General features: G+C 44.7%; 1 protein-coding gene across 1 annotated transcript in view; it reads right to left on the reverse strand.

The window, feature by feature from the left end:
* Positions 1-4,510: 4,510 nt before the first annotated feature.
* The window catches only part of Psmd11 (proteasome 26S subunit, non-ATPase 11), a 46,746-nt gene continuing 23,323 nt past the window's right edge, over positions 4,511-27,933 (reverse strand). The window contains exons 6-14 of the mRNA XM_021177113.3: positions 20,502-20,696; positions 16,211-16,355; positions 14,309-14,369; positions 12,145-12,207; positions 7,718-7,843; positions 7,223-7,258; positions 6,964-7,015; positions 6,116-6,258; positions 4,511-6,020 (exon numbers count right to left, since the gene is read on the reverse strand). Coding sequence (XP_021032772.1) covers positions 6,116-6,258; positions 6,964-7,015; positions 7,223-7,258; positions 7,718-7,843; positions 12,145-12,207; positions 14,309-14,369; positions 16,211-16,355; positions 20,502-20,696 — 821 coding nt within the window. The 3' untranslated portion in view covers positions 4,511-6,020. The remainder of the gene's footprint in view (positions 6,021-6,115; positions 6,259-6,963; positions 7,016-7,222; positions 7,259-7,717; positions 7,844-12,144; positions 12,208-14,308; positions 14,370-16,210; positions 16,356-20,501; positions 20,697-27,933) is intronic.

Below are 27,933 nucleotides of genomic sequence, written 5' to 3' on the forward strand. Positions count from 1 at the left end.
GCCGCGGCCCCGCCCCCGCCCGGCCCCCGCCTGCGTCTCCGCCGCGAGCCCGCCGGTCCCGCCCCGCCCCGCCCCGCCCCGCCCCGGCGCGCGCCTCGCAAGCCGCCTCTCCGGATCGCGCGCGCGGTCCACACGCCCGCTCGGTCTCGCCGCCAGGTCGCGGCCACTCGCGTCCCTCAGCGCGAGCGGCGCACGGTGGCGCCTCTAGTGGGCGCGCCCATTACGGGACACGGCGCGGGAGGCGGGAACGCGCGAAGCCCGGTCTCCACCTGGAAGCTGCCCGCGCCGCGCAGCGAAGCCCGGCCTCGTGAGCTCCGGAGCCGCGCAGCCGAGCTCGCCAGGCGGGAGGGCGGGAGGGCGGGAGGGCGAGCGGGCGGGGCGGAGGGCGGGCCCCGCCCAGACACGTGCTGCCTTTGTTCCTGCCGCGGCCCCCTCGGCAGAGGCTGCGGGCGTTGCGGAGAGCTGGCCCGGGCGCTGGAGAAGGGAGAGCCGCATTCAGCATCGGCATAAAAGCCCAGCACCCATTAAGACTCTAGAAAGCCAGGCCAGAAGGATGAGGGCGGCCTAGAGATCCTATCACGGAGGCTGTCAAAATTGAAGCTGCTGCGCCTTTAGGCCAGTTTCTTATTTGCCCATTTTAAAACTTGATGACAGTAAAATTGCAAAAAAATCTGGTTCTGACTACCGACACATAGTTCACAATCAGCCTCCATATCCTTCACAAAGGCCACTGCCGAATTACAAGTCATTTATTCTGGACTGGTTCTGGAGACCCAAATTGTCAAATAAGCCAACCTGTATCTTAACTCAGACTCCCAACTCCGAACCTGAGAGAATTCCTGAAAACACCCAAAACAAGAATCTTGTTGAGGTCATTAGGCTTAAGTACTTCCAGGTTAGGGACCAGGGTGACCAGAGTGGAAAATGCCCTGACCTGTTACCCACCCCATGCCACACACACCCCCCCCAAAATCTCCAGGACCTTACCAAGCACACAGGATGGCTAGCTTCCTTCGCTGTGGCCCCTTCCTAACAATGTTTCTCATAGAACAGAGTGGTACCTGCTATTACTAGAACACAGCACCTGACACTGGGTAACCTAGAAACGAAATAATGAAGTGTTAGTGTTAGCTCACAGCTCTGGAGTATGGTCCAGAGCCAGTAGTAGTAGGACGTGCTGTGGTGAGGATGGAGACTTCAACTCAAACCGGGAAGGGGGAGAGTAAATAATTATTTTGGGGGGCCGGGAATGAAGGCCGGTGTCACACTGGCTAACAACTCTGCTCAAAATTAATCCATGACTTGGAACCTTTCCTTGAGACACAGGCCGCCAGCACCTTGCCATCCTCCTGCTTCAATGTTCAGTTAGGATTCAGGCATGAGCCACCATACCAGCTCCAACGAAAACCCTCTCCAAGAGCTCTCAACACTGACACTGAGACCAAGCCTCAAGGGTCAGACTCAAGCCCCTAGCTGCTCTTCAGTAGGGCGGCCCTGGGTCTCTTCCTTTTCATCATAGTAGGCTGTAAGCCACCTTCCTAAGGCCTTTCAGACCAGCTCCCCCAATGTTTCTTCTACCTGGAAAGGCAACCGCTAAAAACCGACCTGAGCTGACTTCATGCTTATGGCCCCCTTCAAATTCTAGGATTAAGCAAAAGTGAAATGTGTTCTACTTCCCTAATTATACACAGCCCTCCAAAGGCAGCGATCCACCCATTAGAAAGACCTGGGCCTGCTGTTGCCTGCAACTGAATTCCAGCTTTTACAATTCATCCTAGAGGTCACGGGCCTTCTCCAGCATGGCCACATGCGTGTTCTCTCTTGTCTTCTGTTTGGCCAACCCTATCCCATTACCTTCGAAAACCTCTGCCAACTACTCCAGCCTCCTCGTGTTTGCAGAACAGAAATAGGACGGCCTACCATACGACATGCTGAGGGAAGAGGTTGTCAGGGAACCCTTCTCACCTAGGTCACACCTGGCAAGCTTGCTTCATGGCGGATCAGTCAGGGCAGCGGGGCTCCCAACAGTGGCTGGTTATTGGGCAGAAAGCCTGAGAACCTGGCAAGAGCAAAAGCTCACTTCTTTCGTGTGCTTATATAGGCTTCCTTCCAACAGAAGGTGTCGCCCAGGTTAAAGAATGCAGATTAAAGGCCCACCGCAAGACCTGGATTAAAGGCATGTGTCTTCTCACCTTAAGATACAGATTAGATCTCCCAAAAATAAACAAACAGAAGCAATCCCTTACTGGTGTACCCTCCACTTTTGAATTTTAGTTAATTGCAGAGGTAGTCAAGTTAACAACAAGAGTAACCATCACACAGGGCACCACAGTGCCCTGCCCACTCAACCCCACCTCTGCCTCCCACACCCAGAGAAACAATCTGTCCAACATGGCAGAATCAAGAGGAGCCCAGAAGGCAGAGCCAGCTGAGTGTTGCAGGATGATTTCTTCCCAGTACTCACGTAGATCCAGGAAGATGTCTAGTTTTCACTGTCAGCCAGCCTACTTCCTCCCAAGCCTATCTCTAGCTGCCTTGCAAAGAGGGATGTCCATGCTACACCTCAGTAGACATCTGCTCCACGCATACCACTTCTCACGCTGGCCCAATGACAGAAGGCCAAAGGACACAAAGGGTTCAACCTGGAGCTACAGAACCCTGGTTCTTGAGGAAGTCTTCCTTAGAGGGCACAGAGCAGCATCTAGTGGCTCTTCTGAGCAAAACAGATTACATAACCAGCACCCAGCAGGGCACCAGAGCAGCCCTCTTGACGGCTGTTCTCAACACCAGTCCACTAATGAACGAGAAAGCCTCATACCTTGAAGGCTAGTACCTAAAAAGAGGCTCTCAGCTAGACAGCCAGAACCAGGCCAGACCTTGGGGGCTGTGTGAGGTGGGGGGAGAGAGCCAGGGTAGCTGTGGGAGACCTGGGAAGGGACACTGTGGTACAACCCATGATGGTTTAGTGCAGCACAGTCCAGAAGTACCTGAGAGCCATACTGTCCAGCCACATGAATAATGTGCTATTTCCTAGTAATTACATTTAAAAAGAACAAGCGAAAATTTTTAACACTTATTTATGTATGTGAGTATACTGTTGCTCTCTTCAGACACACCAGAAGAGGGCATCAGATCCCATTACAAATTGTTTGAGTCACCAAGTGGTGACTCAAGTGGTTGCTGGGAATTGAACTCAGGACCTCTGGAAGAGCAGTCAGTGCTCTTAACCTCTAAGCCCTCTCTCCAGCCCCCAGAACAAGTGAATTTTATATTGGCCCCAAATAACCCCAATACATATATAAAAATTAGTAGGACGCTTTACACTTTTTTTCATTCTAAGCCTTTAAAAGACAGTTTGTGGTTACACATCTGAACTAGCCTCACCTCATGGGCCTGACAGCCATTACACTGAGGCTGCTATCCTGAACTCTCGGGGTTTTCCTAAGTCTGGGGAACCCTCCCAATTCTGCTCCAGTCCCACATCACTGAGTTTTTTTTTTTGTTTTTGTTTTTGTTTTTTTCCAAGACACGGTTTCTCTAGCCAGGTGGTGGTGGCAGTGCATGCCTTTAATTCCAGCACTCGGGAGGCAGAGGCAGGCGGATTTCTGAGTTCAAGGCCAGCCTGGTCTACAAAGTGAGTTCCAGGACAGCCAGGGCTATACAGAGAAATCCTGTCTCGAAAAACCAAAAAACCTAAAATCAAAAAAAAAAAAAAAAAAGACAGGGTTTCTCTGTATAGCCCTGGCTGTCCTGGAACTCACATTGTAGACCAGGCTGGCCTTGAACTCAGAAATCCATGCCTGCCTCTGCCTCCCGAGTACTGGAATTAAAGGCGTGCACCACCACGCCCGGCCACTATGAGATTTTAAAGTACTTTATAAAAAAACAAAGCCGGGGCTGGTGAGATGGCTCAGTGGGTAAGAGCACCCGACTGCTCTTCCAAAGGTCCAGAGTTCAAATCCCAGCAACCACATGGTGGCTAACAACCATCCGTAATGAGATCTGGCGCCCTCTTCTGGAGTGTCTGAAGACAGCTACAGTGTACTTACATATAATAAATAAATAAATCTTTAAAAAAAAAAAAACAAAAAACAAAAAACAAAGCCTTCTGTAAGTAAAATTATACAGAAAAATGTCAACTGAAAATAGCAAAACTGACCAAAGACAGGTCCCTCAGAAACCCACGCTTGGGTTCTGAGGGCAGTGAAAAGAGCTGCTATTGAAGAGCACACAAGCACACAACAGCATGCTGGCCGCCAGGACTCTGCACCTTCGCTCCTGCAAACCCTTAGGAAACAACCTGAAGACAGCCGCCCTGCCCCAAAAGACAACTGAACTCCATTTCTGACGCCACTCCTCAGTTCGACTTCCCTTTCAAATATGGACTCCCAGAATGGTTACAAGGACTCCCAGTAGGCAGTGAGGTAAGATAGCTCTGGCCAAGCCAGAAAAGGCTTTATGGAGCCCCTGAACTTGTTTGGAAACCCTCCAGCACTCAAGAAAGGACACCTTTTGAAAAAAAAATTATTTTATTGGAACTCATCTGAACATCAGATATACCTGGTGTTGGTCAGCAAGAACCGTTTGTACATTTGATAATGATGGTGCCAAAACCAAAACAGGGACTGGACATGATGGGGAGAGAAGAGGGTTGAGAACAAAAACCTGATTTTGAAAAGGAAAATAAAAGCCAGTCAGATTCAGTGAAGATGCAAAACCTGGTACAACAAAATCCTTTTACAAAATAGAAATTTATTACCAAAACCTGGAAGGATAATCTGAGAAAGGTTCTAAAGAAAGAGAAAGAGGCCAGCAGGAAGGAGGCGGGAGATGGGCAGGAGGAGGGAGGGAGGGAGGGAGGAAGAAGACAGGGACAAAGCACAGTGGGCACAGCAAAGGTGCAGGCGCTTACCTGCCCACAAGGCATCAAAGCCTGCTAGGTAACTGCACCAAATACAAAGCATGCTAAAACAGCGCCACCCTGTCTGTCACCCTCTCAAGAGGCAGAGAAAGACACTGGGAAGGAGACATGAGGGTGCTTCAAATGCAACAAGGAAAATTAATATTTTTTTATTTAAAAAAAAAAACACCCCAGTCTCATTCCTAATGTTCACTATTTAAAAAAGAAAAAAAAAAAAAAAAAAAGAACCCAACCAAATCCATCTGACAGCAGGAAAGAGTGGGAGAGGGAAGCAGCAGATGGAGTTTAGAGGACAAGAGAAAGGGCGTGGCTGAGAGGAAAAGAGAGGAGAGGAAAGCAAAGAGGGCAGAGAGGGATGGTTAAAACACTGAGTCTAATCTAGTTACAGTGTTAAAAAGCCACATGCACAGCAGGCCCCCGAGGGCTGTGGGCCCTCACTGCTCCCCGTGTGGCCGTGGTGGACACTAGCTCCTGGACTTCTTTCCATTTTTTCACAGGTCGGAGCCGAGCATGTACTGCGGCTGCAGCGGCGGCGGCGGCACAGCGGGCCCTTCAGCTAGTTTGCTGGAGCCAATGTCAGAGAGGGAAGGGTGGACAGGCCAGATGGCAGAGGAAAACACCAAACGCCTCATTTCAAATGAAAAGGAAAACAGCAGTCTATACATAGTTGTTTTGGTTCAGTACAAACAGAATAAAAAGTCGTTGCTTTTGATGGTCAGCAAACACCCAATTCTGAAGAGGAGGAGAGGTGGCGCCCAGCAGGTGGGTGAGGATCCCCAGTGGTTGGCAGGGTGCCTGGCTTTGCGGCCCTCTCCCAGGAGGCAGAGAGCACAGCTTTAGGTAGTGTAAGCCTTTTTCCTTTTATTTAGAATCTTTTTTTTTTTCTTTTTCTTTTTTTTAAGCAATTTCCCCACTCCCGTGAAGGCCAGTACGGATTACATGAGAACTGGCCGCCTATCGCTGGATACAGATGCACCAATGAGGGTTAAAAACTTTCCGAGCGAAAAGTAGAACAGAAAGAAAAGAATCTCCTAGCATTTCCCCAAGGGTTCACTCTCCCGCCACACACACTCTCCAAAGGACCGCTACAGATCCAACTCTGCAAGAGAAGACAGAGCAGTGTCAATCGGGGAAGCCGTGAGGACCAGCCGGTGTTCAGTGCCGCCTGATGCTGGTCCCAGGGCCAGCACTCACCTATGTCAGCTTCTTGGCTTTGCTGTAGAGGGAGTCCACTACTTTACTCATGTTCTGAATAGTCTCCAGAGCGGCTTCGTAAGTTTTATCTACTGGGGGTTCATCGAAAATGATCAGGACACCCTCCCCCTGGTCCAAAATCCCTGAAAAAAAACACAGCGACAAACCAGGTGGAAGGAGGTATTAGATGGTAACAATAGGACCCACTCCCTAGCCTCATTTTCTCCCAACTTTTCACAACACACCTTTCTATTTACTCTCTTCTTTAAAAAAAAAAAAAAAGGGTCCTTTAGGGGGCTGGAGAGATGGCTCAGCGGTTAAGAGCACTGACTGGCTCTTCTGAAGGTCCCGAGTTCAAATCCCAGCAACCACCTGGTGGCTCACAACCATCCATAATGAGATCTGATGCCCTCTTCTGGGGTGTCTGAAGACAGCTACAGTGTATTAACATTAAATAAATAAATAAATCTTTTTAAAGGGTCCTTTATTATTTTAATTTCTGTGTGTGTGTGTGTGTGTGTGTGTGTGTGTGTGTGTGTGTGTCTGTGTGTCTGTGTGTATATTTATGAAGATACCTAGTACATGTGTATTGCAAGAAACCTCGGACGCCAGAAGAGAGTGTCAAATCCTCTTAGTTTACAGGAAGTTGCTATATAGATGCTGGAAACTGAACCTGGGTCTGTAAGAGCAGTTAAATGTCCTAACCACTGAGCCATCTCTCTCCAGCCCCTTACACATTCTTCAAAGGGAGGGTTACAAGGAACCATCTGAAGAGAAACTCAGCCCATTTTAAAGATACACACCCTTCAAATTCTAGCCAGCTCCTGGCCTACATGACTTTTACTCACCATGAAACTTCTTGTCAAGAATCATCTGTGATAATTTTCTTTCCACGTCGGCCTAAAATTGAAGTACATAATTAAAGACACCAATATTCACTGGTCAGAGATCAGCCTGACATGAAAGTTAAAGACTCTTATAAGAAATGGACTGGAGCAAAATACCAACAACACAACTGTAGCCCGGAGCCCAAGTTCTGTTCCCAGAAAGAGGCCAGCCCCTCCGCACCTTTCCCTATTCCCACCTCTAGCAGACCTGAGAACTTACCTTGGAGAGTTTGATGAGGCTAGATATGTGTTCAATCTAAAAGGAAAAGCAGACAGCAACACTGAACGTTTGAATTTACTGCCAATATAAAAAGAAGGACAGAGAACTGTTGTGTGTCTCTCGAGCCTGCTGAGTCTACAGGGCAGCTTCCTTGTGGCCATGCTTACTGTCCTCTGCTCTGCCTACTTCCCTGCTATCACTACACAGAATAGACTCCCATCCCATGCACCAAACACATGAAGTATTTACCACATGTACAGTGAGGACAAGAGGGATAATACTCAAAATACAAGGACAGGCCAGCTTGCAGCTTTCTACCCCACCAGCTTCCTTCTCCATTTCCCAGCAAGACAAGTCCAAACCCTTGGTGGCCTCTTACCAGACAGACATACCCTTGAAAGTGAGTTCCTATTTTGGACAACTGTGGAGAAAGAAGTGGCCACAGCACCACAGCTAGCCCCAGACTGTTGACAAGGCTCCCAGGAAGGTTCTTACCTGGACTCGGGAAAAAGGCTCAATGACCCGGATCAGATTCTGTTCCAGTAAGTTATCGTACAGCTTGGCCAAATGTGTGCTGATGATTGGGTCGTCCCGGAGCTCTGCCCTGTAGTCTGTCAGGGCCTGCAAAACAAACCTCACAACTGTTAAGGTCTAGAAGGAATGTTATGGCCTAGGTAATTGTTACCTGGCTAACCTGCCATTTTGTGCTGTTACTAACATAAGGAAACTTTCTTATATGTTGTTTCTGCTGTTACTAGGAAACTCTCTCATGACCGAGCTTACATAGTCTGCTATGTTCTGTGCCTTTGCAAACCAATCCAATCACGACATAAAGTCAGTAGAACTGCTTTGTACAGTTATCCATGTGTGGGGCAGAGGACCATGCCACCAGACACAAGAACTAGTAAGGTAGTTCAAAACCCCAGCAAATCTCGTAATTGAGAAGGGCAAAAATTCAAACCAGCTCCTGACTAGGGTCCTGTCCTGGAGCACAACACCCCACTAAAAGGCCCATGACAACCAGTCACATAACAGAGAGCCCAGAGTTCTCCATGCTAATGAGGTATCTAGACAGACCCTGAGTGTTCAGACAGTGAGCTTCCTTTCTTGGCATTCTTTCCTGCAAAAGATATTTAATTTCTGGTATACCCTGAGTTAGACGGATGCATCTTCATCTGCCATGCATAAAGCTTTTGGCAAGCAAGGCCGTCTCCTTCATCAAGGATTGCTGGAGGGGGGGGGGGGGGGCATCAATACAGAGCCACACCTAAGTCTCCTATAAAAGGCCCTCCATACTCCTGGCACTTACTCAGAGCTAAACCAGATCCACCCCCAACTCCAGGCCCCCAATCTCAACTCCTCAAAGTTCCCAGTGGTCTCTGGGTACACAGGAGAACTACAGCCTTTTTCTTACCCAGAAAAACATGGGCTGAAACCTGTATCTTAGACTGTTTCTTGCCTCTGAGAGAGGTCTATCAGCTATTCTGACACCCCAACAGTGAGGTGGAAGTATAGAGCCACACCCACAACAAGCTTGGACACAAACCAACCACACAGCAGCACTTCCTATAACTGGGTAAAAGCTTTATGCTATTTGCTCTTATAAGCTGCCCCTGGAATGGACCCCAACCTGTACCAATATAAGACACTATGTAGATGGAATAAGACTTCCATTTTGAGCAGGGGTTGAGTAAGGTTTAAGTTCCCAAGACCTTACAGGGAACTAACACCCTACTGAGCAGATAACAGACATCTAGGTAGGCAAGTTAAGACATGAATATTAGGTGAGGCAAGTCCCCTGCCATAGTTGAATACCCCAACCAGTGGAAGCAGGATACACAACAAAGACATGTTCCAAAAGAAATCCTCTATCCCTAAATCCTGACTGGTGGAGTCATTTGACACAGGTATTTGTAGATTTTAGGCTTAAAAACCCTGTAAGATCCCAAGTTTGAATCGTGCTCCTAATCAATCAGTCTTGGGGTGAATGCTCACTAAACGATTCCTGTCTGACTGAGATCAGTGTTTGTGTGGTTTGTGAGGTGACTCCTGGACCCCAACAATAACAGACACTGGCACAGCACTTTAAAGTCTCTATCCTCGCCTCCCGAGGTCCGCTGGCCCTGGTAACTGTATCGTCGCTACATATTCAGAAGTCTGGAAAGCTGAAAGGAAGACAGCAAAGAGTATGAGGGACAACAGCATGGCGCCCCACTTTTCTGTCCTGGTGTTCAACTGTGCAAGCTGTGACGCTCTACTTACAAACCTAATAAACTGCACACATATTTTCAGCATATATTTCAAAGAACTCTGAGATTAAACAATGAAAAAATGCTGAATTACACAGGTAGTTCCTAAGGGCTTTGTGGGGATAGTACAATATGATTCTGCAGGCAAAGAAAACAAAATGCCTTGTTTGTTTTGGGGTTTTTCTGTTGTTGTTGTTGGTTTTTTTGTTTTGTTTTACTTTGTTTTTTTGTTTTGTTTGTTTTTTTTGAGGGAGTGCTATTTTTTCCCTTCTATTTGTTTTTCAAGACAGGATTTCTCTGTATATCCTTGGCTGTCCTGGAAATCGCTCTGTGGACCAGGCAGAACTCAACTCAGTAGATCTGCCTGCCTCTGCTGAGTTTAAAGGCATGCAACATCACCTCTGGCTAGATCTGATTTTTGGTTTCTTTTCTTTTCCCTCAACACTAATATTTTTATTGATTATTTGAGAATTTCACATAATGCACCCTGATCACACTCACTTCCCAGTCCTCCCAGGTCCTTAAAAACTTAAGTATAGGCTTTTGTTTACTCTCTGAAGTGAGCTATAGGACTGTTTCAGATTGCTCACAGCAGCTGACTATATGATTTGCCTCATGCTCTAGCAGGACAGTGGTTTTACCAGCAGCAGATAGTTTCTCCAGCTGTGTGATATTTGAAATTCTAGAGACTTTTCAGAGGGTATATAAATGCTAGGGCTCTAAGAGGCAGGGTGGGTTGTTGGTGAGTTATTGGTTGTTAGTTGGTTGCTATTGGGTCTTTGTGAGCAAAGAAGAAACAAGAAGATATCCTGACAGTGAAGATCAAACTTGCCAAGGGAACTCACAGCCCTAATCAGCAGGAAGTAGTCTCCTTTCTATCCTTTGCTTCTCTCTTATCTAGGATTAGGGGGTTGAAAGGGTGGAAAGGGGGATGGAAGAATGAAAGAACCCACAAAGTAGGAAATGCCAGCTACAAAGAAAGGAAAGCAAAAAACAAAACACAAGTCCAATTTGTGTTGCCCATATACTCACTAAAGCATGGTCAAACTCCCAGTGGCCAGCTCCTTAAAGAAAACTGAGTTTTTCCCAACCCAACCCCCTGCCAGAAGCCATCAACTGTGGAGACTACACTTCAGCATCCTTACCACAATTTTTAAGAGTTCTCTTTGATGGCTTCCTGTTTAGGCTGTTTTTTATTTGTGTGTGTGTGTGTGTGTGTGTATGTGTGTGTATGTCACAGAATGACTCTCTAGTTTTGTTTTGTTTTGTTTTGTTTTGTTTGGTTTTTCGAGGCAGGGTTTCTCTGTATAGCCCTGGCTGTCCTGGAACTCACTTTGTAGACCAGGCTGGCCTCGAACTCAGAAATCTGCCTGCCTCTGCCTCCCAAGTGCTGGGATTAAAGGCGTGCGCCACCACGCTCGGCTGACTCTCTAGTTTTTAAGGTGATATTAAACTCCAGCTAAAAGAACACCAGTTCAGAAAAGATTATACAAATCCCACTAAAACTTAAAGATGTGTTTCTCCCATTTTAGCCTATGGAAGAAGTTTTTCTCTTAGAGCTAGGTAAAGTGGCTCATACTTGCAACACTTGGGAAAATGAGGCAGGACTGCTCTAAGGCGGGTGGTGGTGGCCCACGCCTTTAATCCCAGCACTCAGGAGGCAGAGGCAGGCAGATTTCTGAGTTCGAGGCCAGCCTGGTCTACAAAGTGAGTTCCAGGACAGCCAGGGCTTTACAGAGAAACCCTGTCTCAAAAAATAAAAAATAAAATAAAAAATAAAAAAATAAAACAAGTGCCAGGTGGTGGTGGTGGTGGTGCACACCTTTAGTCTCAGCACTCAGGAGACAGAAGCAAGTGGATCTCTGTAAGTTTGAGGATAGCCTGGTCTACAGAGTTTCAGGACAGCCAGGGCTACACAGAAAAAAACCTGTCTTGAAAAACAAAAAATGGATGGATGGATGTACAGATATATAGACTGAAAATAAACAAAGAAAAATGACTCTTGTTCACAGAGTGCAAAGCGAGCTTGGGATACCTAAAGCTGTTCTGTGTGGAAGTAGGCCAGTTAAGCCATAAGACATGACAGTTGTGTGGTTTGGCCATCTCCTGATTATCACTTTACCACAAAGTAAAGGTAAATAACTTTATTGTACATATGAATAACAACTTTTGTTTAAAGTGTGTGTGTGCATGTGTGTGTGTGTGTGTTGTGTTCATCCTGGGCTGGAGTGATAGGAGCTGCCAGATATGAGTGTTGGGAATGCAGCTCAGGTCCTCTGTAAGAGCAGAGCATTCTCTTGGCCCGTGAAATATTTCTCCAGTCCCGAATGACAACTTGGCATAAAATGTGCACAGATGAGTTAACCACAGCTCAGCGTCCCTCTGCACTCAGTGTAAGGAACCACTTCCTAGATTTAAGATGGTTCTGCATGAAGAGCCTATGGGATCAATATTAACATCTCTAACTTTGAAATGGTTTTGTTTGTTTTTCGAGACAGGGTTTCTCTGGGTAGCCCTGGCTGTCCTGGAATTCACTCTGTAGACCAGGATGGCCTTGAACTCAGGGATCTGCCTGCCTCTGCCTCCCAAGCGCTAGAATAACACCACTCCTGAAACTGTCCCTCAATGTCCCTCTTCTCCACCGGTTCCCCATCAATTCAATACCATGCTTACCTTTTCAAAATCTGCCAGTGATCTGTTCTTGCTAGCTTGAGCCACACATTTCAATGCTTCTGTCTGAGAATTAAAAAACAAACAAACAAACAAATAAATAAATGTCATGAACATAATCTGTTCTGCATGTGCACACAGACCCAAGGTCTCATAGGCACCTTCTGTTATAAACAGCCTGTCCTTTTTTAAGGGGCCTGGGTAGAAAAGCCAGCAGTATTGAATAGCACTGTATGCCAACCAGTTTCCCTTTGAAATGTGAAGTGACTTAAATAGAAGTTTCCCAGAAAGATAAACCAGGATAAGAATTCTCTAGAGAAAACAACAAAAGAAGTGTGATTTCTTTCTCATTATTCCGAGATTTTTTATCTCCACATGCACCCAATTCTTCTGCTCTCAAACCTGCTAATCCCTGGGCTTTTATCAAGCTTCACTCTGCTAGCTTTAATACAAGACATTGATTGAGTTTGCACTGGGGTTCAGGCAGTAGTCCACATATTACACTTGAATATTAAAACCCTACAGTGTGCCAAAACTGAATATACAGAACCCAAGAGAAACTTCTAACTTGGTTACAAAAAGATACCCGCCAAACTCTCTACACTCAACACCCATCTTTCCTTATCGGCCTGGCTTCTTTTGAAAGCCGTCATTGAGGCACAAAGTAACTGGGAGCTCCTCTGTGCCAGCCTCACAAATAAGGAAGGGAAGTCTGTGAGGCCGACTAACTGGTGCAGGCTGTCAATCTCCAGCATCTGCCCTACAGATAATGTCATCATGAACATACTCTGGAACACAAAAACCACACAACGAGCGTTCAAAGTCTATGTCCACAGCTCTCAGCTACTTGCAGATCCATCTCAACTCTACAACTCGAGTTTGTTTTTTGGGTTTTTTGTTTTGCTTTGCTTTGATTTGGAGGCAGGGTCTTATTATGTAGCCCTGGCTGTCCTAGAACTAACAGAGATCTGCCTGCCTCTGCCTCCTAATGCTGGGATTAAAGATGTATGCTGCCACACCTGGCTTCAACTCCAGTTATGAGGAAAGTCTACAGTAAAAGCCAGTATTCCAAGTCAGAACTATAATCTGATTTGAAACTTTTACTGAAGAAATTAGGACCACTTACAGAGAAATCAGTTTTTGTTAATAGCATTCCAGAGATTTAGCAAGATAGCTAATCTGCTCATTGTTTAGAAACAACTTTACTTGAAATTCAAAATGATTGCTTTGATTTATGACAGTCATCAAAGAGCAAAGTGGGAATAGGACACACACCCAAGACAACATCCTTACAACCATGTGGTCCAAAAAGTCATCACATTTACCCAAATACAAAAAGGCTGACCAATCATCCAAGGCCTCTTTTAAAGTATATACAGATTCATAGTATGAACGGAAAGATGAGTTGGGAAACATTAAGGGAGGTCTCAAAAGCTAGTTCTTTTTTTGAGACAGGGTTTCTCTGCATAGCTCTGGCTGTCCTGGAACTCACTTTGTAGACCAGGCTGGCCTCAAACTCAGAAATCCGCCTGCTTCTGCCTCCCGAGGGCTGGGATTAAAGGCGTGCACCACCACGCCTGGCGAAGATTTATTTATTATTATATATAAGTACACTGTAGCTGTCTTCAGACACACCAGAAGAGGGTGTCAGAGCTCATTACAGGTGGTTGTGAGCCACCATGTGGTTGCTGGGATTTGAACTCAGGACCTTTGGAAGAGCAGTCAGTGCTCTTACTGGCTGAGCCATCTCACCAGCCCTCAAAAGCTAGTTTTTACACCAAGGAATCTGACCTCCACACAAGCATTTTGTACCAGATCTAAGCAGGTTTCCAACCCAGAGAATCAGGATGTCAGATTCTGCATAGGTTCTATTTGCAAGTTAGGTTCACAACAGGAAGATCTGGCCAAAGATAAATTGTAACCAAACAGCAAATGCTACAATATATTTTTGTAAGTCCCTCAAGTTACCTGTCTGAAACAGTGCCCAATACTGACTTTCTAGGCAAAGAATTTAACAGTAAGAAAGCCCAATGAATGAGCTTATTAAGGGAGGAAAACAGGGATGGGGAAGGGAGGATGGAGACCTGAGGAACACTGCTCCCATCAAACATCATGAACTTGACAATAAGCTGGTTCAGAGTACAAGTGCAGTAGCAATATTCCCTACCTGCCTCCCTGCATACCGAAGTGCAAGCTTTCCGCTCACCAAAGCCTGGACATCTTCTGGGCTGCAAAACAAAACATAAGCAAAATCAAAAACAAAACAAAAAAACCAATAACTTTATCAACTGCTCCAGGACAGGGGTTTAGGTTAACTACTAACCAGAATTCCATTGTGAATGATCAACTGAGAGAAAAATCAACCAAACCATATGTCCTAACACTACAGAAGTTAGTGTCTTTCCAGTCTTCATCAAGGCTAGCAGTGAAAAGTAAAAATATCCCAAAATTTAACAGAGTACAGCTAGGCATGGTGGTGCATACTTTTAGGGAGGCAGACGCAGTTAGATCTCAGAGTTCAAGGCCAGCCTGGTCTACATAGTGAGATCCTATCTCCAAAAAAAAAGAGGGGTGTAGGCGGAAGAAAAGAGAAAGAGAAGAAAAAAAATAGAAGAAATAGAAGGCAGGAAGAGGAAAAGACCCAACCGAATGTGCCCACTTCCCCAGTAATCAACAGGAAGCATAAGAAGATTAAATGAAATGTCAGCATAGCAGGTCTTGTTCAAACACAACCCTGGGGATGTAGCTCAGTTGGCAGAGCATTTGCCTGACATACATGGAGCCCTGGGTTTGTCTCCCAGCACCGGTAACTCATATTTGTAATCACAACACTTGGACAGCAGAAATGTGCCTTCAGTATCGTCCTTATCTACAAAAAAAGTTGAGAACAGGTCTGGAGAGATGGTTCAGTAGTTAAGAGCACTTGTTGCTCTAGCAAAAGACCTGGGTTCAGTTCCCAGCACCCACATGGATGCTCACAGATATCTCTAACTCCAGCTCCTGGGGACCTGATGCTTTTTGGACACCAGGCATGCAAGTGGTACACACACATACATTCAGGAGAATCACATGTATACATACAAAAGTAAATTAAAAAAAAAAATTTTCAGTCAGGCAGTGGTTGCACAGGCCTTTATTCCCAGCACTTGGGAGGCAGAGACAGGCGGATTTCTGAGTTCCAGGATAGCCAGGACTACACAGAGAAACCCTGTCTCGAACAAAACAAAACAAAACAAAACAAACAAAAATATGCAAAGAAATAAAAATAATAATAATAAAACAAGCAGAGCAGTAGTGGCGCACGCCTTCAATCCCACCACTCAGTAGGCAGAAAGCAGGTGGATCTCTGTGAGCTGGAGGTCAGCCTGGTCTACAGAGTAAGTTCCAGGACAGCCAAGACTACATAGATAAAACTGTCTCAAAAAAAACAAAGGAAAAAACAAGTTATGTCTAGCCTGGGTAACATGAAATCCTGTGTTCTCTGGCATATCCCTCTTGAAAGAAAGGAAAGGAGGGAGGGAAAGAAAAGAAGGAAAGAGACAGAAAGAGGAAAGAGAGATAGAAGAAAGGAAGGAAGGAGGGAATAATAAATAAAAATATAAAATGTTTTAAAAAATGTAAAAATGATTACCCTAGGTTAGGGATAGTGTTTACCTAGTATACATGAGGCTCTGGGTTCGGTCTCCAGCACTATTTAACTATCATGCCTTTACAAGGCCACTTTAAAAAGACTAACTTGGCTCACCATTTCCCATTCTGGGGGCAGTTGACTAACTATTTCCTGAACTCCATTGTGTGCTGAATACCTGTGAGGGCAGATTATGTGAAGAGTGAGAATCTCCAAGATAATTTCCCAGCTACGTAATTTCTAAAATCGTCTCCCAAAGTCTAAAGAAGCAGCAAGCTAGATTGTCACAGAATTCCTCTAACCACCACACTCAGCCAGCCCCATCACCTGCAGCTAGAGTTGCACCTATTAGTGGCCAAACTCCCCACCTGAGCCATCTCTGCTATAGTGCATACTTGTTGAAATATTAGTTCTTACACCCTCCAATTAGTGATCACTTACGTGTTGAGCATGATTTTGCACAGCAACATGTACTTCAGAGATGTGATGGCCTTGGGGCTATCAATGGAGTCGTAGCCTTCGAATGCCTCATAGAAGTATGAGTATGCAGTTTTCCAGTCCTTCTCCTCTGCTGCATGAATAATACCTGGCCAGTGAAAAGAAAGAACAAAGGACCATATAAAATAACAGAACCATAAGAAAGCTCTAAAAAGCCTTAGAAATTGACCCCAACAGCATCAAGTTACCAATGATGTACCAACCACAAGTCACAGCCAGTTCCTAAAAGCTGGCATTAGAACCCCATGTGTCTAGCCTCTCTAATCAGCACCACCTTTTTAAATTCTCAAGAGTTACAGACCCAATTCAAAAGAAACCCCAAACACACACAGTTTATTATCTCTCTCTTCCTTCTTATCACCTAGTCCTACCACCACTGAGACAAATGTTTAGCCTCCAAGACATCACCTAGACAGACCAGTGAGCTGACCAGACCACGTGATTAAACTCAGTAACATCAGCTCTGGGCTGGGTATAGTAAAGTGCTCGACTAACACGTACAAGCCCTGCATTTAAACCCAGCATGAAATAAACTAAGCGTGGTTACATACATCTGTAATCCTAACACTTGGAGGTGGAAACAGGTATAAGGTCATCCTCAACTACAAATCAATTTTAAGGCCATCCTGGGTTTCATGGGTCTGTATCTCAAAAACAAAACAACAAAACTAAAATAAAAAATAAGAATTAGTAATGTGGGCTGGAGAGATGGCACAGTTGTTAAGAGCACAGATTGCTCTTCCAAAGTTCCAAAGTTCCATTCCCAGCAACCACATGGTAGCTCACAACCATCTGTAATGGGATCCAACGCCCTCTTCCGGATTGCCTGAAGACAGCTACAGTGTACACGTATACATAAAATAAAATTTAAAAATTAGTAATACAGCTTTTTCTAAGCTGAGTTTTGTTTTTTTCCCTTTGTTTAATTTTTCAAGACAGAGCTCTCTCTCAGAGATCCCCCTCTCCCTCCACATGCTGGGGGTAAATGTCTGTGCTACCACACCTGGCTAAATTTAGGAGTTCCATACGAAAGCAGCTTTCCTGATTGGTAACATCCCCAACATGTTATTTCTTTCATTTCAAATAGACTTTATTTGGGGATGTGCTTTTGCCTATATGCAATCTGTATATGATAAATCTCATATAATCCAATACCATAAACAGCTACACACAATGAGCCAGTATTTCTTTAGGTTAATATCAAAGTTTATCTCGCTAATCCCAATTTGGTTGCTCCAGGTGAGCTTAATGTTAGTTGAAATGACTACATGCACCATATGTTATGTTCTCACCTGAGATGACATGGAAGTTAGTAGCTAATGGGCTGAGAAGTACCTCTCTATACTTTGCCTAACTCTGTAGTGTCCCTTTATGACATTAAAGACCTTAACCCCACCCATCTCTTTAACAGAGTGCTTCCCTACACTTTTGATATAAAATACTTAACAGATAAAAGTAAAAGGATAAAGCTGCTAAAAGTTGATCCCAGAAAAATCAGTGTTTTAGCAGCATGCCCATAACTCACTGTAGCAACTGGGACACAATGCACAGAAGTGGTACACTCCCTCCCAGCCTAGCACCTTTACCTATAACCTAACATCTCCCACCTTGAGGGAAGAGTCAAATCCTTTTGTTTTGTTTTTGTTTTTCGAGACAAGGGTTTTTCTGTGCAGCCCTGGCTGTCCTGGAACTCACTCTGCAGACCAGGCTAGCCTTGAACTCAGAAATCCGCCTGCCTCTGCCTCCCGAGTGCTGGGATTAAAGACATGTGCCACCACCCCCGGCTTATTAACAGCTCTTAACTACAGAGGCCTATAGGAAAATATGTACTTCTTTATAGCCAATGAAAACTCACTCAAGATATAACAAACTAGGGCTGGAGAGGCAGGTTAGCTGTTAAAAGCACTGACTTTAATTCCCCAAACACACATGGTCGCTAACAACATTTGTAACTCTAGTTCCAGAGAATCTAATACCTTTCTTCTAGCCTCCGTGGGCACCAAGACACACACAGTACATAGACTATACATGCAGACAAAATAGACACACACATTAAATAGAACTAAATAAATCTAAAAGAAGAAGACACAACAAACTGCTAAAGCTGTTAATCTTAATGGATACCAGAATTTGCCCATTTCTCCCAACATATCAATAGAGAAGAATAAATCACTAAAATAAGTCTGTTTGGAGTTGGGCAGTGATGGCACACGCCTTTAATCCCAGCACTTGGGAGGCAGAGGCAGGAGGATTTCTGAGTTCAAGGCCAGCCTGGTCTACAGAGTGAGTTCCAGGATAGCCAGAGCTACACAGAGGAACCCTGTCTCGAAAAACTAAAAAAAAAAAGTCTGTTTGGGAAAAGGGGGGGAGCTTATAACCCCAGCTTGAGTTCTTCTGAGGAAGAATTCAAGTCCAAAGCCAGCACAGATTATTATATAGAACATTATCTTTTAAGGGAGGAGGGGGCAGGCATGATGGCCCATGCCTTTAATCCCAGCACTGAGGAGGCAGAGGCAGGTGGATCTCTGTGAGTTCCAGGCCAGCCAGGTCTACAAAATGAGTCCAGGAGAGAGAAACCCTGTCTGGAAACCATCCCCTACTCCATAAGGGAGGTGGGGTGGGAATTAAGGCCTGAAAAACCAATATTCTGTTTTCATGAAACACAAGCTGCATTACTGTTGGCATAGTCTGCTTTGTATGCTTTTCCACTAATGAATTTATTAATTCACTTTACATCCTGATCACTGCCCCATCTCTCCTGAGTCCCTTCCTATCCTCCACTCCTTCTCTTGAGCAGGCAGAGCCCCCCTCCGCCATCCCCCCAGGTACCCCACTCCCCCATGGCACATCAAGGCTCTGTAGGACTGGGTACATCCTCTCCCACTGTGGCCAGACAAGGCAGCCCAGCTAGGGGAATGGGTCCACAGAATGCCTACTTTTTTAAAAAATGTATTCATGTATCTGAATATGTTTGTGTTCATGCCCAGAAAGGCCAGAAGAGGGCATCAAATCCCCTAGAGCTGTACACATGGGGATTGGGACTAGAGGGTGGGGTAAGGGTGGAGCTGAGGCTGGAAAACAGTTGACTGATTGGTTCAATCTTCCTCAAAGAAACCAATTACAAGGCTGCCTTTCTTTTTTTTTTTTTGGTTTTTCGAGACAGGGTTTCTCTGTGTAGCCTTGGCTGTCCTGGCACTCACTTTGTAGACCAGGCTGGCCTCGAACTCAGAAATTCGCCTGCCTCTGCCTCCCAAGTGCTGGGATTAAAGGTGTGCGCCACCACGCCCGGCAAGGCTAAGTTAGTTCAAAAGCAAAACCAGAGAGGCAGCAGAGGTGAATCTATAAGTTAGAAGTCAGCCTGGTTCAGAGCTATATAATGAGAGCCTGTGTCAAAACAAGAAGGAATTATATGCAGAAAAGGTATCTGAATTGGGTTCATAAAGATACATAGGAAGCTGTATACAGGGCACAGGTGTATGAAAAGACAGGACATCTGAAATTAGGATTATCTTCTAATAGCCCTGATATGTGGCCCTTTCAAAAAAAAAAAAAAAAAACTTACAATCTTCTCTAAGAGATTTGGTTAACACAAGTATGTTAAGCCAGTCAGCCAGTTTGGAGTCAGGCACTAATAGCTATGTTCTTAAGTACTTTAGACAGTTAATAGGAAAAAGCTGGTTAGAAAGGCAGCCTTGCCGGGCGTGGTGGCGCACACCTTTAATCCCAGCACTTGGGAGGCAGAGGCAGGCGGATTTCTGAGTTCGAGGCCAGCCTGGTCTACAAAGTGAGTGCCAGGACAGCCAAGGCTACACAGAGAAACCCTGTCTCGAAAAACCAAAAAAAAAAAAAAGAAAGGCAGCCTTGTAATTGGTTTCTTTGAGGAAGATTGAACCAATCAGTCAACTGTTTTCCAGCCTCAGCTCCACCCTTACCCCACCCTCTAGTCCCAATCCCCATCCTTTCACCCTTAAGATGAGGTGTGCAGGGGGCTGGCGAGATGGCTCAGTGGTTTAGAGCGCCCACTGCTCTTCTGAAGGTCCCGAGTTCAAATCCCAGCAACCACATGGTGGCTCACAACCATCTGTAACGAAACCTGAAGCCCTCTTCTGGAGTGTCTTGAGGACAGCTACAGTGTACTTACATACAATAAATAAATGAATCTTAAAAAAAAAAAAAAAAAAAAAGACGAGGTGAGCAGTAAGAAAGCATGTCTTGTGCACTGCTGGGCCTTTACCTGACTGCATGTCCAGGGTGGCCTGCAATTTAGGGGGGCAGTAGATGGCATTTGCTGTGGTTCGAGCAGAGGTTAAGGCAGCTCGGGCTTTCGGCAGATTACTCAGAGCATGGTAAGTTTTGCTTTCTAAAAGCTGTACTTCCACCAAAAGGGCTTTATCATCCATCTTTTTCAACTCCCGAAGCAGCTGAGAACCTGCAAAAGAAATATGCACATATGGATTTGTTAGCCTCCATATCACCCTCACTCCACACCCCTTTTTAAGATAGGAACTTACTATGTAACTCTGGATGGCCTGGAATGTACTATGAAGACCACCCTGGCCTAAGGGTGTGAGCTGTCATACCCAGCCCCCTCACCCCACCCCCAAAGAAAGGTTTGTTTGGGGCTAGAGAGAGTTTTCAAAGGTTAAGAACACTGGTTGCTCTGGCAGATCACCCAGTTCAATTCCCAGGATCCACGTGGTGGTTCATAACCATCTGTAGTTCCAGCTCCAGGGGATCCAATGCCCTTTTCTGCACCAGGTATACATGTGGTCATATACATACATGTAGACAGTCATATACACATTTTTTATATTAAAAAAAGTTTGTTTTAATTTTGTGACCATGTGACCTTGTGATGTTATGCAAACATATACACAGGTATTCAAAAGGATATCAGGCATTCTCCCTTCCACTTCCTACCTACTTCTCTGAGACAGTCTCTTCCTAACTCTGGGGTTCCCGTTTTCTCACCTAAGCTTGGAGCTAGCAAACCCCAGTGATCCTCCTGTAACCACATGCCTTGAAGCTGGCAATGTCTCTGCATTTTCTTTTTTTTTTTATTAGGTATTTTCCTCATTTACATTTCCAATGCTATCCCAAAAGTCCCCCATACCTTCCCCCCCTACTCCCCTACCCACCCACTCCCACTTTTTGGCCCTGGCGTTCCCCTGTACTGGGGCATATAAAGTTTGCAAGTCCAATGGGCCTCTCTTTCCAGGGATGGCCGACTAGGCCATCTTTTGATACATATGCAGCTAGAGTCAAGAGCTCCGGGGTACTGGTTAGTTCATATTGTTGTTCCACCTATAGGGTTGTCTCTGCATTTTCTTGTTGTCCTTAATTTTAATATTATAATACCATAAAATCTCACTCTCCGCCGGGCGGTGGTGGCGCACGCCTTTAATCCCAGCACTTGGGAGGCAGAGGCAGGCGGATTTCTGAGTTCGAGGCCAGCCTGGTCTACAAAGTGAGTTCCAGGACAGCCAGGGCTATACAGAGAAACCCTGTCTCGAAAAACCAAAAAAAAAAAAAAAAAAAAACAAAAAAAAACTCACTCTCCACTCATAGAAATGAGAAGAAACCTTCTAAAACTCATACAGGTGTCGCACGCCTTTAATCCCGGCACTTGGGAGGCAGAGGCAGGCTGATTTCCGAGTACGAGGCCAGCCTGGTCTACAAAGTGAGTTCCAGGACAGCCAGGGCTACACAGAGAAACCCTTGTCTCGAAAAACCAAAAAAAAAAAAAAAAGAATCCACTAATCAAAGAACTGTGTGAGAAACCCTGGACACAGACATAGTTAAGGCCTGCCTGTAATTACAGCTCTTAGAGAGCTGTTGCAGAATGATTAGGCCTGATTAGGCTACATGGGTAAGAAACTGCCTCCTCAACAAGGCAAACACAGAGACAGCAGGGTACAAGGCTCATGGGCAAGGAAGGAGTTTTAGATATGTCAATAGTCTCCAAATTTACCTTATTTCTTCAACTCAGAAAAGACCAACAGATCATTTATACCATGTACAAAAATAACTTCCTATCGGATAAAAGGCCTAAATATAAGAATGAAGACTATGGTACCGATCTATAACTGTAACACTTAGGAGGCTGAAACAGGAGTGTGAACAGGAGGCCAGACTGGCTACATAATTAACTCCAGAGCCAACATAAGCTACATATAGTAAGACTTGGGGGGGGGGGGTACAGCAAACAACTATAAAACCTCTTTAAAACAAAACAAAACAAAACAAAGAAGAGCCAGGTGTGGTGGTGTACACTTTTTTTTTTTTTTTTTTTTTTTTTGGTTTTTTTTCGAGACAGGGTTTCTCTGTATAGCTCTGGCTGTCCTGGAACTCACTTTGTAGACCAGGCTGGCCTCGAACTCAGAAATCCACCTGCCTCTGCCTCCCGAGTGCTGGGATTAAAGGCATGCACCACCACACCCGGCTTGGTGTACACCTTTAAACTCAGTACTTGGAAAGCAGAAACAGGCAGATCTCTGAGTTTCTAGCCAGCCAAGGCTACATAGTGGAACCTTGTTTCAAAAGAAAAGAAAAACTAAAGACTTAATTTTATACTGATAGGATAAACAACAAAAGAAAATGAAAAGGATGAATAGGATGTCTTTATAATTTAAATGTACTTTATTCAACATACACACATGTGGGAGCCCAAGCCCAGTAATACCTCAGCAAACATGTGGAAGTCAGAGGCAACATTTTCTGGGTTTGTTTTTTTTTTTTTTTTGGAGACAGGCTTTCTTTGTATGGCTCTAACTGTCCTGGAACTCGCTCTGTAGACCAAGTTAGCCTGGAACTCAGAGATCTGCCTGCCTCTGCCTACCTGCTGGAATTAAAGGTGTGTACCAATAGGCCTTAGAGAACAATTCGTGACAGTCAATCTTACCTGTCACCTCATGGGATCCAGCAATTAAACTCAGGTCCTCAGGCCTGAGTGGAAGCACTTCTACCTGCTGAGCCATTTGCTGGCACAAAACTTACTTTAAAAGATACCATCGCCGGGCGTGGTGGCGCACGCCTTTAATCCCAGCACTCGGGAGGCAGAGGCAGGCGGATTTCTGAGTTCGAGGCCAGCCTGGTCTACAAAGTGAGTTCCAGGACAGCCAAGGCTACACAGAGAAACCCTGTCTCGAAAAACCAAAAACAAACAAACAAACAAACAAGCTACTATGAAACTATTGGCCAGACATAGTGGTACACAGCTTTAATCCCAACACTTTGGAGGCAGAGGCAAGCAGAACTGTTGAGTTCAAAGCCAGCCTGGTCTACAGAGAGAGTTCCAACAGAGACACAATGGACTAACCCTGCCTCAAAAAATATACAAATAAACTAACAACAAACAAATAAGAAAGACTGACATTTTTGCAAGATAAACACTAAATACTGACAATATGTTCTGCAAAGAAGCATGGAGCAGGCCTGGCCTAGCTGCCTTAAGAGGCATGCTTATATAGGTTTTTCACATTAGAGTCCATGGCTCCCGGGGCACAATGTGCCTTCCAGTTCCTGAGAGATTGAGGCACTCCCTCAGGCAGTGAAGCACTCAGATCACTTTGTGTTTCTGAGTGTGTTCCCTTAGTAGACAAGAAGGCATGGAATCATGACAGGACAATTGGTCTTATATATTAATCTTCTATACCCTGTATTCCTTGCAAACATCATTGTATCCTGGCAACTACAACTGTATTGATCCTGGCAATTGTCATTATATTCTGTTGCTAATAAAGATATAAAAAGTCTGACTGCTCTCAATAAAACTGCCACAGCCTCACTTGTGCTGTGGCTCCTCCAACCTGGCCTGATTTAATTCCTTGAGGCCATTATCAGGTGACCTTTGACCAGTAAGTAAGCTGGGGGGGGGGGGGGGGCTTACAGGTGGCCCTGATCAGGGACATGAAATATGGGGATTTAAAAAGAAAGAAAAGGGGAGAAAAGTTAAAGGTGAGGAAGTCTTGCGAATCCTGTTCTCACAAGTATAATAAGGGGGGAGCATTTCCTGGAGGTAAAAAGATGGGACAGGCAGGGTTAAAAGAGTAACAAAGTTCCTGGAAGAAAGAGTTAAAGCAGGCGCTGTCAGTTGATGAACTTCCTGGAGTTCATTAGCAAACTTCAGCCTTTTTTCCCTACCTAAAGAGGAAAATAGAAACAGTAATAGATTAAAATGACATAGTTAATATTGAAAATGAAAGTGATTAAGAAAAAACAGAAGCCGGGCGTGGTGGCCCACGCCTTTAATCCCAGCACGTTTAATCCCATCTCGTTAGATGCGGAAAAAGCATTTGACAAGATCCAACACCCATTCATGATAAAAGTCTTGGAAAGATCAGGAATTCAAGGCCCATACCTAAACATGATAAAAGCAATCTACAGCAAACCAGTAGCCAACATCAAAGTAAATGGTCAGAAGCTTGAAGCAATCCCTCTAAAATCAGGGACTAGACAAGGCTGTCCACTTTCTCCATACCTATTCAACATTGTACTTGAAGTCCTAGCCAGAGCAATTCGACAACAAAAGGAGATCAAAGGGATACAAATTGGAAAAGATGAAGTCAAAATATCACTTTTTGCAGATGATATGATAGTATATATAAGTGACCCTAAAAATTCCACCAGAGAACTCCTAAGCCTGATAAACAGCTTCGGTGAAATAGCTGGATATAAAATTAACTCAAACAAATCAATGGCCTTTCTCTACACAAAGAATAAACAGGCTGAGAAAGAAATTAGGGAAACAACACCCTTCTCAATAGTCACAAATAATATTAAATATCTTGGCGTGACTCTAACTAAGGAAGTGAAAGATCTGTATAATAAAAACTTCAAGTCTCTGAAGAAAGAAATTATAGAAGATCTCAGAAGATGGAAAGATCTCCCATGCTCATGGATTGGCAGGATCAACATTGTAAAAATGGCTATCTTGCCAAAAGCAATCTACAGATTCAATGCAATCCCCATCAAAATTCCAAATCAATTCTTCAACGAATTAGAAAGTGCAATCTGCAAATTCATCTGGAATAACAAAAAACCTAGGATAGCAAAAACTCTTCTCAAGGATAAAAGAACCTCTGGTGGAATCACCATGCTGTACCTAAAGCTCTACTACAGAGCAATTGTGATAAAAACTGCATGGTACTGGTATAGTGACAGACAAATAGACCAATGGAATAGAATTGAAGACCCAGAAATGAACCCACACACCTACGGTCACTTGATCTTCGACAAGGGAGCTAAAAACATCCAGTGGAAGAAAGACAGCATTTTCAACAAATGGTGCTGGCACAACTGGTTGTTAACATGTAGAAGAATGCGAATCGATCCATTCCTATCTCCTTGTACTAAGGTCAAGTCTAAGTGGATCAAGGAACTTCACATAAAACCAGAGACACTAAAACTTATAGAGGAGAAAGTGGGGAAAAGCCTTGAAGATATGGGCACAGGGGAAAAATTCCTGAATAGAACAGTAATGGCTTGTGCTGTAAGATCGAGAATTGACAAGTGGGACCTCATGAAACTACAAAGCTTCTGCAAGGCTAAAGACACCATCAATAAGACAAAAAAAACACCAACAGATTGGGAAAGGATCTTCACCTATCCTAAATCAGATAAGGGACTAATATCCAATATATATAAAGAACTCAAGAAGGTGGACTCCAGAAAGTCAAATAACCCCATTAAAAAATGGGGCTCAGAACTGAACAAAGAATTCTCACCTGAGGAATACCGAATGGCAGAGAAACACCTGAAAAAATGTTCAACATCCTTAATCATCAGGGAAATGCAAATCAAAACAACCCTGAGATTCCACCTCACACCAGTCAGAATGGCTAAGATCAAAAATTCAGGTGACAGCAGATGCTGGCGAGGATGTGGAGAAAGAGGAACACTCCTCCATTGTTGGTGGGATTGCAAGCTTGTACAACCACTCTGGAAATCAGTCTGGCGGTTCCTCAGAAAATTGGACATAGTACTACCGGAGGATCCAGCAATACCCCTCCTGGGCATATATCCAGAAGATGTCCCAACCGGTAAAAAGGACACATGCTCCACTATGTTCATAGCAGCCCTATTTATAATAGCCAGAAGCTGGAAAGAACCCAGATGTCCCTCAACAGAGGAATGGATACAGAAATTATGGTACATTTACACAATGGACTACTACTCAGCTATTAAAAAGAATGAATTTATGAAATTCCTAGCCAAATGGATGGACCTGGAGGGCATCATCCTGAGTGAGGTAACATATTCACAAAGGAACTCACACAATATGTACTCACTGATAAGTGGATATTAGCCCAAAACTTAGGATACCCAAGATATAAGATACAATTTGCTAAACGCATGAAACTCAAGAAGAATGAAGACCAAAGTGTGGACACTGTGCACCTTCTTAGAATTGGGAACAAAACACCCAGGGAAGAAGTTACAGAGACAAAGTTCGTAGCCGTGATGAAAGGATGGACCATTTAGAGACTGCCGTATCCAGGGATCCATCCCATAATCAGCTTCTAAACGCTGACACCATTGCATACACTAGCAAGATTTTGCTGAAAGGACCCAAATATAGCTGTCTCTTGTGAGACGATGCCGGGGCCTAGCAAACACAGGAGTGGATGTTCACAGTCAGCTATTGGATGTATCACAAGGCTCCCAATGGAGAAGCTAGAGAAAGTACCCAAGGAGCTAAAGGGATCTGCAACCCTATTGTTGGAACAACATGATGTACTAACCAGAACCCCGGAGCTCTTGTCTCTAGCTGCATATGTATCGAAAGATGGCCTAGTCGGCCATCACTGGAAAGAGAGGCCCATTGGACTTGCAAACTTTATATGCCCCAATATAGGGGAATGCCAGGGCCAAAAGAATGGGAATGGGTGGGTAGGGAAGTGGGGGGCGCTATGGGGGACTTTTGGGATAGCATTGGAAATGTAATTGAGGAAAATATGTAATAAAAATATTAAAAATCAAAAAAAAAAGAAAAAACAGAAGCCGGGCGTGGTGGCGCACACCTTTAATCCCAGCACTCGGGAGGCAGAGGCCTGCCTGGTCTACAAAGTGAGTTCCAGGACAGCCAGGGCTATACAGAGAAACCCTGTCTCGAAAAACCAAAAAAAAAAAAAACACTGGAAGCGTACAAAGACAAATTAGAAACTCAAGATATATTATGTAGCGTGTTCTCTGCTGAGGGCTGGCTTTGCTCCTCCCCTCCGGCTCCAGTTCCCCACTCTCTACCCTGCCCATTAGTGCAGTTCCTGATAGTATGGGAACTTGTCTTCATCTCTCCCTGAGTTTGTCAAGGAGGTTTTTCACCAACATGAGAGAATTAACTCCTTTTAAGTCACAGTACAAGTCTACCAGTCAAGAGTCTTTGTATTAAGTGCAAGAGATCTTTTCAAAAGGACATGGATGGGATTCTTTTACAGTGAAACATTCAATCCTAATAACCCAAGGGAACAAGTTAAAAATTATATCCCCATTTAAGACTCTTAAGGATCTTCAACAGAGCTGTGTTCAATATGGACCACCTGTTCCTTTTTTTTTTTTTTTTTTTTTTTTTTTTTTTTGGTTTTTCGAGACAGGGTTTCTCTGTGTAATCCTGGCTGTCCTGGCACTCACTTTGTAGACCAGGCTGGCCTCGAACTCAGAAATCCGCC

This window comes from Mus caroli, unplaced genomic scaffold, assembly GCF_978045245.1.
Source record: "Mus caroli unplaced genomic scaffold, Mus_caroli_1 scaffold_13, whole genome shotgun sequence".
Lineage (NCBI taxonomy): Eukaryota > Metazoa > Chordata > Mammalia > Rodentia > Muridae > Mus > Mus caroli.